This window comes from Equus asinus, chromosome 25 (genome assembly GCF_041296235.1).
Source record: "Equus asinus isolate D_3611 breed Donkey chromosome 25, EquAss-T2T_v2, whole genome shotgun sequence".
Taxonomy (NCBI): domain Eukaryota; kingdom Metazoa; phylum Chordata; class Mammalia; order Perissodactyla; family Equidae; genus Equus; species Equus asinus.
Window position 1 is genome coordinate 33705100 of NC_091814.1, and position 13589 is coordinate 33718688.

General features: G+C 38.7%; 1 protein-coding gene across 7 annotated transcripts in view; it reads right to left on the bottom strand.

The window, feature by feature from the left end:
* Positions 1-720: 720 nt before the first annotated feature.
* Positions 721-13589, bottom strand: part of LPGAT1 (lysophosphatidylglycerol acyltransferase 1) — a 77038-nt gene continuing 64169 nt past the window's right edge. For all 7 annotated transcript variants that reach the window (XM_070496831.1, XM_070496833.1, XM_044757974.2 and 4 more), the window contains 2 exons: positions 9080-9186; positions 721-6974 (listed from right to left, as the gene is read on the bottom strand). In XM_070496831.1, coding sequence (XP_070352932.1) covers positions 6823-6974; positions 9080-9186 — 259 coding nt within the window. In that variant the 3' untranslated portion in view covers positions 721-6822. The remainder of the gene's footprint in view (positions 6975-9079; positions 9187-13589) is intronic.

The following is a 13589-nucleotide window of genomic DNA, read 5'->3' on the forward strand; positions in this document are numbered from 1 at the left end:
CTGAAGACACTTTTCAGGGAGTTTTTGCATCAAAAATGAAACAAAAGAGGGCTGGACCAGTGGCGTAGCGGTTAAGTTCGAGTACTCTGCTTTGGTGGCCTGGGGTTTGCAGGTTCAGATCCCAGGTGCAGACCTACATACCACTCATCAAGCCATGCTGGGGTGGCATCCCACATACAGAACAGAGGAAGACTGACACAAATGTTAGCTCAGGGCCAATCTTCCTCACAAAAAAAGAAACAAACAAATGAAGATGCAGCGGTTGATATTTTGGGGGAGGTATCCCAGCCCCATGATTTCTCAACGACACCACTAAGACAGCTGCTACAATCTCAGATGGCCCAGTGGTCTCTCCTGTGGGGTAACAAACAGTGAGAACTTGACGACCATCTCTAGAGTGAGTCTCAGACCTAAAAGGCAGAAAGTATTTCAAGGAGAGGCGACAGGAACTTTCCAGGGGAAAACTCAGGAACGAGCTTTGCAATAGGCTCAGGCTTTCTGGTGAAAAACATTGTTGCAATTTCTTCCTTTGTGAAATCGGTTCAATCATACCTAATTAAGAGCAGCTTTCTGCGTATGAAAGGAGCCTGTCTCATTTCCAGGGCTTAGCCAACACTCCTCCCACATTCCATTTCTGTGTGTCTTTATATGTGATTTGGATTACTGATACCTCGTTTATGTTTCTCAAGCCTCTAAGAGTTAGGAACAAGGTGATCCAAGTCCTGAGAGGTAAAAATTTATTGATTTCTATCATATCAGCATATTGTGATATGGTCACACCTGCTCATATAGCTAACTTTTTCTTACAGCCAAAAGAGGAATTTTTTTCCTTTTAAAAATACATGTTTTCAGCAGGAAGAAACATTTTAAAAACAAGCATTTTCATATTAAGTGGAAATTTAAAACAATGGCTTTTTTTCCCCAGCTCATGAGGAATAGGGCTGGTCAGCACTAGATCTCTGAGCGCCTCCAATGTGCTTTCAGGCCTCTGCTTCCAATTTGTTCTTTGTCTTCCACAGAAACCACTTTAAGGGGGAAAAATTACAACTCACCAAGACGGCAGCCTAAATCCAGACACAAAAAGAAGAGGTAGACTGAACCTTAACCATTTAACTTGTTCAGCAGATTGTATAAGATATTTTAATACATTTGAATTCTTTCAGTGGGATCAAATACATTCTTCAAACAAATATCTAAACAATAAATGTTTTAAATGCTCAAAACAAAATCTTAGAGATGGCTCTATCAGTTTACTTAGCTTTGAGCAATGAAATCACAGAACCAACTTTAGAAATATGCAAGCTTCCCACGTACTTCAGGAAAAGTTTGCTTTTGTCAAATTCTTCAAATCGAAAGCACGCTCTGTAGGACTGATGCTAATGCTTTCTCAATCTCTAAAGCCCCCCCGCAAGGGTCAGTGATGGGAATTTCCTGAGAGCAGAGTATAAACTGTGAGAAGTCTATTCAACACTAACGGTTTAAAAAAACCTCACAAAATACGACGGGGCAGTGGTGTGCTGGAGACAGCGCCTACTGGCTCCCAAGAGTCGATGGTTCAATTTCGCCAGCAGTTGTTAAACAGCTGTTATTTAAATTAAATTATATAAGCTTACAATTGGTGCTGAAGCTAAAAGTGGTTCACTTTAATGAGTATGATTTGCGCAAGGATAAGAAATAGTTTAACAGATCACATACCAGACAGAATGACAATATATTTGAGAAATAAGTGGATTAGGATGTAATTCCATTTTTCAAGTCATGGTTGAATTGCAGTCATAGGTTGGCTACAAGAGTTCAGCAAAAATCAATTAAAACATCTTGGGAGAATCAATTGGCTATATGGAATTTACAAGAAAGCATGTTTTATTATTATTATTTGTTAATTGTGTTATATATCCTTGCTATCAGCAAAACTTATAACAAACTTATGTACAATTGTACATATAATTTTTATTCCAAGAGAGAAGACTGTTAAACATTTATCAGTACACCTCTGGATGCGAAAAATGGGGTGGGGCCGGGGGAGGGGTAGTTTAAAGCCACAGAAGAAAGTACGGTGTTTTTTCATTTGGTTTTTCAGTTTACCCTCAGCATCCAGCTGCCATGGTGTGCTCTAAGTACACGCCCACAGACGTTAATGCCCAAACACCTTCAGTAAAACACAAACACTCCCTCCCCACTACTAAGAATTAAAAGCACTTTACTTGAAAAAAATCAACTTTATTTTTTCTAGGTTAAAAAAAAATAGAACCAGCTATTAATTTTTGTCAAGAAAATGCTTCTTTTGGTGTTCACATCTAAATTTCTGAAAAGGTGATCTGGTTACTAAAATAATCCCAAATGCATTCATAAACCAGATCCACATGTGACCAGCCCTTTACAAAAATTAATGACAGTTGCCACAGCCTTTACATTCACTCTCATCATACATTACAACATGCAGATACACAGAGAAAGAAAGACAGGCCAACAAGCTGAATAAACATTACGGCATTGTATAAAATAAATACAACTTTGTAATAACTGTAAAGAAAATGAAAGCACTTAATACGACGATGGCGGCTCCAGGTATAACTGTTTCATTACCCGGTCATGAAATAAGTTACTGTAAAATGCATAGACTCCTTACATGGAAGAATTTGTGCATCACAGTCATGTCTTCAACAGTTTTACACAATAAAAATAAAGCCATTCAAAATATGTGTGCATATTTTGCAACTAGAATACACTTAAAAATTTTTTTTTGCTCTTTCAGCTGTTTTAAAAAAATATTAAATGTAAAAATCCTCAAATGGAAATTTTGCAGAAAAACCCACATTTTATCTTCCATATGGCTAGAGTCACCCTCCCCCAACAGTTCAGCACCCTCAGGTTATTCACAGGGTCCAGTTCCTAATTGCTGGGGATCAAAGCAAAATGATTACAATAGAGCACCAACCAGTAGTCATTGCTACTGCTCCAGAGAACACCCGGCCCCTTTGTGATCTAGAAATATCTAATTTAGGTAGTTTTGGTCCCAAACATATTAGCCTCTATCTACCCCTTATAAAATGAACCAGTACACCTGCTGCCCAGTGCTGCTTTTGACTTTGCCTTGCAATGTGAACAGATGTAAGGTTCACAGCACTACATGGCAAAAAATAACACGAACCACTTTTATCCATCCTTCGTGGACCAGAGCCGACATGCTTGTACTAGTAACTCTGGAGTGAAGTCCTGTGTCATGGCGAAAAGAATTAACTCTTCCTACTCAGCAGTGCAAATACAATTTTCTTAAATATAAAAAGAATCCAATTAGACTATCCATGATTAAAGACTACTTCCTATGATGATAACCAGGTCCCACTTCAGAAGAGTCTTTAGGGAAGTGATTGTCAAAAGAACGTTACTAGACAAACCCACATGAAGTGAGTGACACGAGCAAAGAATGGAGCGGCCTTCTTAACATCAATCACATGGTATCAACACCAGAGTGACCTTCTGACATTTGCATTTGGTGATCTAACTTTTCATTTTCATAAAAAGGCTTGAGAACAACTGCAATACCACTACCTATTCCTTTCCTGGCCTATGGATTATTTAGGTGTCCGTGTTTCCTCTTCCTGAAGCTGTCTGTCTTTCCAACTCTTTTCATTACTCATTAACATAATCATAAATATACAGGCAAGAGAAACTAACAAACAACTCAAATCATTTTTTTTAATTAGTAAGCAACCCTAGAAGAAAAAAAAAGTTTGATGAGAACAAAAACTCAAATTCCTAAACACAATTCGATTTTTTGGCTTACTATGACTTATTACTGGATTAATTATCCAGTAATCTCTAGTTCCTTTACTGTGGAAAATTAAGAGTTGGTTGTAATATTGACAACTACTTAATAATATGACAGCTCTGAACTCATAGCTACATATTTTTTAAAAAATCTACTATTTAGAGTCAACTAATTTGTTTGCCCACCCAGAACATCATTTTCCATTCTGTGACTATTCTTTACCTTCCATTGGCATAGAGGTTTCTCCACAATATCTGTATATTTCAACAACAATAACAGTTTCTGAAGTTAAGAGCGAACTGCTGGGGTGGTCACTTCTGTAGCCGCCGCCCCTGCGCGTGGCCAAGCGGATGCTCCATCACTGTGACTCGCTGAGACCAGCATCCAGCAGCGAGTTCTCAACCCTCGCTGCTGTGGGAATCTAGGCAGATCGGCTGAGACCAAAAAGTGCTGAGATTTTACAAGCTACTGGTATAAAACTGGCAACGTTTTATTTCCTTTCTCCTTGACAAAATGTATATTCTTCAAAACTCCTTTCATCTCACTTTGCAAAGAAAATACAGATTAGGAATTCTTATTCAGTTCTGTACAGTGGCACATTGCTGCTTCCCTGACTGCCATATGAGAACACTGATTCTCTCTCGACATTTCGAACACAGGCAGGAGAACTCCAGTTACTGATAAGGAAAGCACTATCAATGCTCTCAAACAATCGTATTTTGCAAACAGAAGAAAGAGAACATGTTGATAAAGAATCAAAGAGGGATAGGGCAGATCAAATACACATCTATTTACAACTCACAGGTCTATTTTCAGAAATTAACTCACACATCTATTGGTATGTCACTGTGGAGACTGCTGAAATAAGTCTGCGCTAAAAGTAAAGCATCACACAGAATAATTTGTGTAATGTGTCCAGTACATTAAACACTATTATATTCCTTTGGAGCACAGTGATGGTGAGAGTGGCCCTAGGTCACATTTACGTATGCGTTTCTCTTTGTTGATAGGAGAGCCGGCTGCTCTCCCTCTGACTTGCTTTAGCAATGAGAAAAAGGTCTATTAGCCAGAACTGTGCATGCCATACCTGACAATGAGCAACTTATCCCCCAGATGGCTGAATATCTCTCAAATGAATAATTTCAATTCATCCTGTAATCTAGCAGTTTGCTGGGCCTCAAACAGAAGCATCTTTAAGCTTCTATTTGGCCTCCTATCATCATCCATACCTCTAAATGGAGATTGGTTTCACCCACTCACTGTCACCACAAAATACATAAGGAAATGCTTAGGTTTCAAAAAACATTGCATCTTATAACAACCATTACAAAACCAAACATATTAACACTGTCCTCCGCGTTTTACCAGAGCTCGTGTAACACGCAATGAGGTATTTCAGTTAACGCTTCATTCTCTTTCTCATATGCACTGAGTTAACCTAAAGATGAAGCTGCGGTGGGCTTTTATTTGGTGTTGCTTTACCTTTCCCACATAACTGGGAGAAAACTCACATCTTTTTAGTTTTTTTGGTTTATTTAAAAATGAAAACGTTAGCCTTTATTTTTATTTTCTGTCCTACTTCTCAAAACTGTCATTTGTACGATTAGCAGCAACAGGGGAACCTACGCTGCTCACATGACAGGAAACTATCACTGACTTACTAGGATCTTAATAGTCTTGCAATCCCAAACCAGAAAACACACTCTGACTCTACAGTGGGAGTGCAGGAGACGGACGGAGGCAGCGCCAGCACTTTCTGAGAAGAGTTTGGTTCTCCTATGAGGTAAACCACAAGAACAGAGTGACAAAAACAAAAACAAAAAAATGTTTTCTAGAAATAGACACTTAACTTTATCCTCTTCAGGAGCAACTGGAAGAGACTGGGAAGCCTTTCCTCGCTGGTCTGTCTTCTAGTTACACCACCTTGACACGGGCAGCAACTTGATGTGATGCTGGAACAGGGGGTCTGGGGGCGCCATGTGAGAACTTGTCACTGTTCTAAGCCAGTGTCTGCCTCTGGCTCTTATCTTTCTAAGCCTATTTGACCTTAAATTGATCACTTAAATGTTGCACATTAGTTTGTTTCAATCATCCCCAAATACATTTGGTGCTAATATGCCAAAATGGAAAAAAAATGCCTCTGAGCCACAGGTAGAGGCCTGCCATCAGTGTGGCACCCAGGGCAGCGTGGCGCTGGAGAGCATCAGTGCACAGGCACACGTGCAGAGACAAGACAGCCTCTCAAGAGTCCCACTCACTGATCACACTTACATTTGTTTTCAGGCTATATTACTAATCCTTTGCAATATCTGATAAAAGTGCATTTTGTAAAAGACAATTATCCATCTACGATATGTCTTTTATACAAAAAGAAAAATCAAGTGACCCCCTCCTACAAGGGAAAGCACTCGTGCATGTAAACACGGTGTGGGACTGAGCCAGCCTTTTTCAAGGACACATTCTAGTACCAGGATGTGTCCAGTGAACACTGCTTCCCCTCCCCCAGAGCCTGCCTGACACTGAACCTCACTTAGCTGTTGAGGACCAGAGCGTCACTGCAAGCCTCGGGGAAATAGTTCTTCAGAATGTGCCAACCAGCTCCCCTCAAGGTTACTAGTAACACAGCAGGAGTTAGAACGAGGGCACTCGTCAGCCCTGCGCTAATAGAGACTACTAGCTAAGAGGAACGAAGACAGCTTTCTGAGCTTGAACTAGATTATCAAGTATACCTGGTGGCAACAGAATCTCTTTCAGACAGTCTTCTAGGATGATTTTATGATTTCCTCTTCTCCAAATGTGATGTTTGCCTAAATGTGTGGTAGAGCGTATCTTTTTAAAACACAAAGAGTCCTTAAAATATATTAGCAGGTCATTATATTACTGATCCTCATTTTAGTAGAGTTTTAAAATATCCCAAAGGGGGACAAATATTAATCCATCCATTGAATTTCTTTTGCTTTTTTTAAATATTCTGATTTGCACATGTAAAATAATGCACACTTATGAAAGTCTGAACTCCTATGGTGACTTTGACAAGTCCAAGTCAATTCCTAAAACAGGCAATGGTAAAAATACTGAATGATGTTGTACCACATATAGCCTGACAAAAACGTAATAGACTGTATGAGAAATATCCACATATTGCTGAGGGTCATCTCCCTGGAAACAGCTTCTTTATGGCCCTTGAGAGGTGGAAAAGCCCCTAAAAGACAAGATAGAAATATTACTTCGTTTTACTGTGGTTGTAGGTCTCCTGGAAGACAAGTTGAATGTTAGTTTAGAGTTTCTGTTTTTTGTTTTCTAAAGCATCTTCTGTGACTTCCCATTGCTCTTGATGAGAAATCTCATTTGAAACACAATTTTCAAACTGCTGATCTCCTTCCTGCCTCTAACCCTCTGGCCTTCTTCTCTCTGCCTGGCATGCTTCTCCTTCACCTCAGTGAACGGCAGTTCAGCTGCATCCCGTCCACTGCCTCAGTACCACCACCTCCCCTACCCGTCAGTCACTCTCACCTCTGTGTTTATTTCCTTCTTGGCACTTTCCACAGTCTGTAATGATCCCAACCTATCTTTCTTTTTTCTACAGACTTGTCTACTGTCTGTCTCCCACTGGAATATAAGCTGCATGAGAGCAGGAACTTTGGTTGCCTTGTTTCCCACTGTATCCCTAGAGATTTCCACAGTGGCCAGGACACAGGATGCGTGAAATCAATATTAAATAATTTCAAAATAGCATAACTTATACTAATTCCTCCATTTACACGTTAAATGTTTTTGCCACAAAAAAGTGGTTGTAAATCACTGACAGTTTCAAAAGGCAATATGCTTTATGAAATATATCTTAATAACAAAAAGGAGAAACACAGAGTAAACAGATGTCTTCAAATTCTTTCCTGGAAAAGAAAGCCACAGCATTTCAGAGCAATATTACCTAAGGTCATCCTGATAACGCTCTACTGCATTTCAGATAGTCTCTGTCCTCGCTGATAATCCCATAGGGTAAGCTGATTTCTGAGAGGATTTGCTTCTTACAAGCAATCTACAGAGAGGACTTTCAAATTTCAAGGTCTATCATGCAAACAGCTCTCTTATAAAGAGGCTTCCATTACTGTTGCTAAAATTTAGGACAAATACCATAAAGCAAGAGCCTGAGACTGAAAAAGAAGAGAGACCTTCGTGGACTCCTAATCACCTCATGCCTTGTTATACATCCATCCTGTCTGATCTTTAAAGAAAACTTGAGAATAAGACCAAGGACTGCACACAGCGGAGAGGGCCATCTTGTTCCATCAGTCTCACTAGGCATTCTAAAGACACACGCAGTGGCCAACTCCTGTCCCATTAATGTGCACTACTCCACAGCCCAGAGTCAGAAAGTTAAGATCAGGAAGGAATCCTGTTGAGGGCAAAGTGAAACAAGCCTAAACACAAACAAAAGCATTAAGGGTAATTAACAGTATCAGCCTTTGCTCAGCATCTGGCCTTTGACAGTCTGATTTAACATCCACTTTAATTCCGGACCAAAAAAGTCTAAGTGGGAAAAAAATAGGTCCTTCTGTTAATCTAAAACCCCATGGCCAACCTCAGACCTGGGACAACTTTCTCTTCACCTTTTTTTTCTATTGTAGGCTCTAGAAAATAGGCCTACAACACAGCTATTTGTGAAAGGTCTTTGGTAGTGCCTGGAGCTCTTTCCTAACTCCCTTTCTTCCTCCTCTCTCCATCTCCCCTAGGTGTTTTTCACTGCATCATAGTTTCACAGAATGTAGAGAATATGAAGTATAGAAAATAGGATAAATAGACTTTTTCTCCTATCGAGAAAAGTATAAAGGTATATCCATGAACCTTAAAAAATGAACTTTATCCCTAGGTGTAAAGAAAAGAATAAGCATGTAAAAATGCAATTAGAAATGATCTCAAATGACTGCAAGATGATGGTATTATTTCAACAATCAAGTATGTACAATGCCAAAACATAAACCTGATCTGCTGTTTCTTAAAACAGCCCATACAACTGTACGTGCATGATGGCGGTCTTCTACACGCTGTGCACTCTCCTGACTTAGATCCATTTGTACAACAGTTTACTCATCAGTTGATCTTTGCAACACTGGCTGATGAAGTAAGACCCTGAATAAATTCAACACAAATTTTTCTTTATGAAAATTGTAAGCTGAACTTCTTAAATACAGAAATACGTTGATTCCTTTAGGGTATCTGAAGAATTGAAAGATGATTATCTCCCCTAAAGCAGACCTTTGGAACTAGGAGTAGCTTCAGGAATGTATGTAACAGGACACTGTGTACCTGTTTCATAAAAATGCGATAAGAGGTCCTCTTTCTCAGTAAAACGCTGATAGAGCCAGTTGGTAAGGTCATCAGTCTCCAGGGGCACATCTTTAACTGGAAAGACCCTATTAAGAGTTAGAAAAAAAGGGCAAAAACTACTTTAATTCCGAAGTTAAAATCATTCACAACCACAGGTTAGCTTTGGTGATTGAGAAGCAGAAGAAGCTATGGACTCCCTTCTTGCTTTTGCAAAGGTTGGTTTCTTCAGCTTCTCAAGATATCTTGTTTTCTTTTTAGTTGCAGCTGATTATACAAGACAATTCATTTATTTATTCATTCATACATTTACTGGCCTATTATAGGTTAGGTCCAGTGCTAGATGCTGAAAACATACTCTTAGATTATCCTACATCTATGAACAATTATTGAGATATAATTATGCCCTCCCATGTTTGTGAGTTGAAGTAGGAATGATATTCGGAACAGATGAAGTTTTAAAATGCAGCTACTTTAGGACACATTTAGAGTAGTCAAATCCTAGGCCAAATAATGCATCTTAGCAACGTTCTTTTGGTGCGAACGTCTCAGAACCAGACAGCATCTGCCTAAATTGGTGCCTTTTCACTAATTATATCAGAGATACTGGTTTCGTGAGCAGGGCCAACTCTTCCTGATTGGGAGTGGTCACTGGAACGTGATTCTGAAGATTCCGCAACCGTGTCCTGACTCCACAGGAAATAGACTGGGATGGTTAGTGATGCACACACATTGGAAGTGAGAACAGAAAGGGGCAGCGGGACTAAGTACTAAGTATTTGCTTACCTTAAAAAAAGAGTTTCTTTTTCTTTTTTGTTTTCCAGTTTTGTGGGGGGTTTTCTTTAGTCTTTTTTCTTACAAAGGGACACAGGTTAAAAAGTCTGCAAAGGTTTGTTTGTATGAAAAATAGCAGTGCCTTTCATTTCTTCCTCCCCAGAGGAATCGATTTTTACCTCTTTTAGCCCATCATCTTGATATTCATTGCCACGTTTCTTCTTTACATTTAGGGCCTATCTACTGACTTCTCACTACGGAAGACGAGGATTAAGCTCTTTCATCCCCGTTCCCACTACACACGCACATCCTTCCCACCTTCCCAAAGCAGCTGTATGGCTACTTTAGTAATTAGCACAATATCATATATTTATATAAATATAATCATGTAAATATATTCAAAGCTAAGCCATGAGTAATAGCTACTCGTCAGCCATGCTGTGGTGGTGACCACATATAAAACAGAGGAAGACTGGCACAGTTGTTAGCTCAGGGCTAATCTTCCTCATCAAAAAATAAAATAAAATAAAAATACGCAGACTCCTTCCAAGGCCTTTTAATACTACGTAGCATGGTCGTTTGCACACAACTTGAAAAAAATCAGAAGGAACATTATTTAAGAATCACATTATAACCAGATCCCTTTCTCATGTTATCTAAATATTTAAACATCAGACTGGGGGTATTTTCACACCCAAATTTAAGTATTACTGAACAGGAAAAAGAAGAGAGGAGAGAGGGAGCAATGTGGTATGAAAAAATCTATCAAAAGCCAATTTCAAAAAAAAAGAAAAATCACAGTTTTGATTAAAAATTTTGCTTTCAAAAATTTGAAAGGGATCAGAGGTAACCAAAATATAGGTTTATTTACCCAGAAAATAACTTTCTCATTCTTAGCCATCTTTCTATTCCTCAGAATATTGTGCTACATTGCTCTAAAGTAGAAACATAGAAGTGTTTTGGTTTATCAGATATTTTAATGGGGTAGGAGATCCTAAGGTCCAGAAACGTCAAGTTTCAACATGATGCTATAAAATCCCCCAGCAGAATTAGATTTTCTCTTGATTTGAAAGGGCTAACAAAAAAATAGATGAATTAAAGAATGTCATAACTTTTAAAAAGAGAAAAAATGCTGGAAATGCTCACACTACATAAAATCATCCTACAGGCTAGTATTTCTTAGCCCTTTTACTGCCTGTACTCCTAAGCAATCGAAAGATCTCTTTCAAACTAAATATCTCACCTCCACACTCTCTCACATTCCCATGTGCCTCACTAAGTGAGGCAGTGGGGCTCCCTGGCTGAGATTCCCTTCCACACACAGTGGGGTTTTGTTTTTTGTTTTTTAACTCTTGGAGAGTCTTTGCTTTTTAGGAAAATTAAAGTAATACCAAAAGGTAATGTGGCATAGTGATGACGGGTACACACTCTGGAATAAACCGCCTGGGGTTGAATTCCAGCTCCACTACTTGCCAGCTGTGCGACCTTCGGAAAATTGTTTAACCTCTGTATGACTTAGTTCTCTCATCTGTAAAATGGGGCTAATATTATTTACCTTACAAGCTGTTACACATATAATGTGCTTACAACAGTACTTGGCATAGGGTAGTGGCACCACTTGGCATCATTAGCGCTGGTGGTGGTTGTGAAATGCCACATCACTCACGGCAAGCATTACTGTGCTTCAAGCTCTTTGAGTTCAGCAACAGTTGCAGTGAAGAGACCACACCTGAAGTTGTTATGAGGGGTTGGCATTCCATGACTATTTTCATACAGTATAATACTTTACACATACAGAGTGGGTGTTTGTCTGTGTGTGTGTGTATATGATATACACACACATATTCATATACACATACCATTGAGAGAATAGTGAAGCCAGCCTCAAGCCAGCCATATAAAAGTAAGATAAATAGTTGTTATCAAGTACTACAAAGATGAATTCTATTTTTTTTTTCTTGAGGAAGACTAGCCCTGAGCTAACCTCCATCTGCCACTAATCCTTCTCTTTTTGCTGAGGAAGACTGGCCCTGAACTAACATCTGTGCCCATCTTCCTCTATTTTATATGTGGGACGCTGCACAGCATGGCTTGATAAGTGGTGCGTAGGTCCCCACCTGGGATCCAAACTGGCAAACACCAGGCTGCCAAAGTGGAGTACATGAATATAACTGCTACGCCACTGGGCCAGCTCCAAAGACGAATTTTTGACAGAGATCCTAAAGACTCTTTAATATGAATATTGATATAATCAGAGGAGTACAGATAAGGAGACAAAATTTCAAATGAGAAGTCCCTGGGCTATTTAAACAGGTTTGTCTTTCCATCTCTTCAAAGGGTAACTTCTATCCTTTGAATTATAAGAAACTCTCAAATTAGAAATAATATTCCAAACATCTTATTGTTTCCTCTCTCTCCTCTCCCCATTTTAACTAAGAACGCAGATTCCTATGGGGGAAAGTTACATAGGATACACAAGATCCTAAGGCTGCTTGACAGACTACTTCACCTGCAGTGTACATGAAATACGACAGAATTTAGCCGTTAGGCAAACATATTTCTAGGGAAAAATGTTCTCTGTGTTCACCATACAATGCTGAGCTCACATCTCCTCACCCTGCTATGTCTTTGCTCCTCGGCTGCAAAGGACCAGACTCCCTGTCTCAAGCCACTATCTCCACTTAAACTGGGTTCGAAAGGGACATGATTAAAAAAAAAGTCAGTTCTGTGAAGTAGCTTTTCCTAACCTCTTCCCTTCTCTAAGAAATCTCTTTAGGTACCTAAAGCTACCCTAAAGAGCCATAAAACAGCCATTTACATGTAAGGATTGAATGTCTATATTCACCAAGCAATTTTATAATCTTAGTTTGCAGGTATGAAGATGAATTAAAGCAAACAGTGACAATTTTGTTTTTACCTTTTCTATATTTATACTTTCAATTTCTTTTTTTTGTCATATTGTCTGACTAGGACCTCTAGTACAATGTTGAAGAGAAGTTGTGATAATGAGCACCCTTGTCTTTCATTCCTGATCTTTCAGGAGGAAACATTCAACACTTCACTGTTAAGTATGATACTTGCTGTAGATTTTTTTTTTTTGTAGATACCATTAATCAGATTAAAGATATCCCCTTCTATTTCCATTTGCTAGGAGTGTTTTCTTTTTTATCATGAATGAGATTTGCATTTTATCAATTTTTTCCATCTAATGAAATGCTTGTATAATTTCTCCCTTTATTCTATTAATGTGATGAACTAAACTGATTGATTTTGAATGTTAAACCCAACTTTCATTCCTGGAATATATGCTCTCGTACACAATATGATGTATGTTTTATATATCACTGGGTTAATCTTGCATTTATAATCATGTAAGAGATTTTCCTGTAAATTTTCCTTTCTTACAATATTCTTGATTCAGATTTTGGTATCACAGTCATGCTGGTCTCATAAAACAAGCTGGGAAGTATCCTCTCTTTTCTATGTTTTGCAAGAACTGTACTTAATGTTGTTTCATTGTCTTTTTAATGACCATAGGATCTGGCATGATGTCCCCTTTTTCGTTCTCCATATTGGTAACATGGGCCTTCTTTTTTTCTTGCTCAGTCTTACCAGGAGTGGATCAATTTTATACTGTTTTCAAAAAGCCAATTTTTTTATTGTTGTTATTTTTCCTACTGTATGTTTTCTACTTCAATAAGTTCTCCTTTTTATTCTC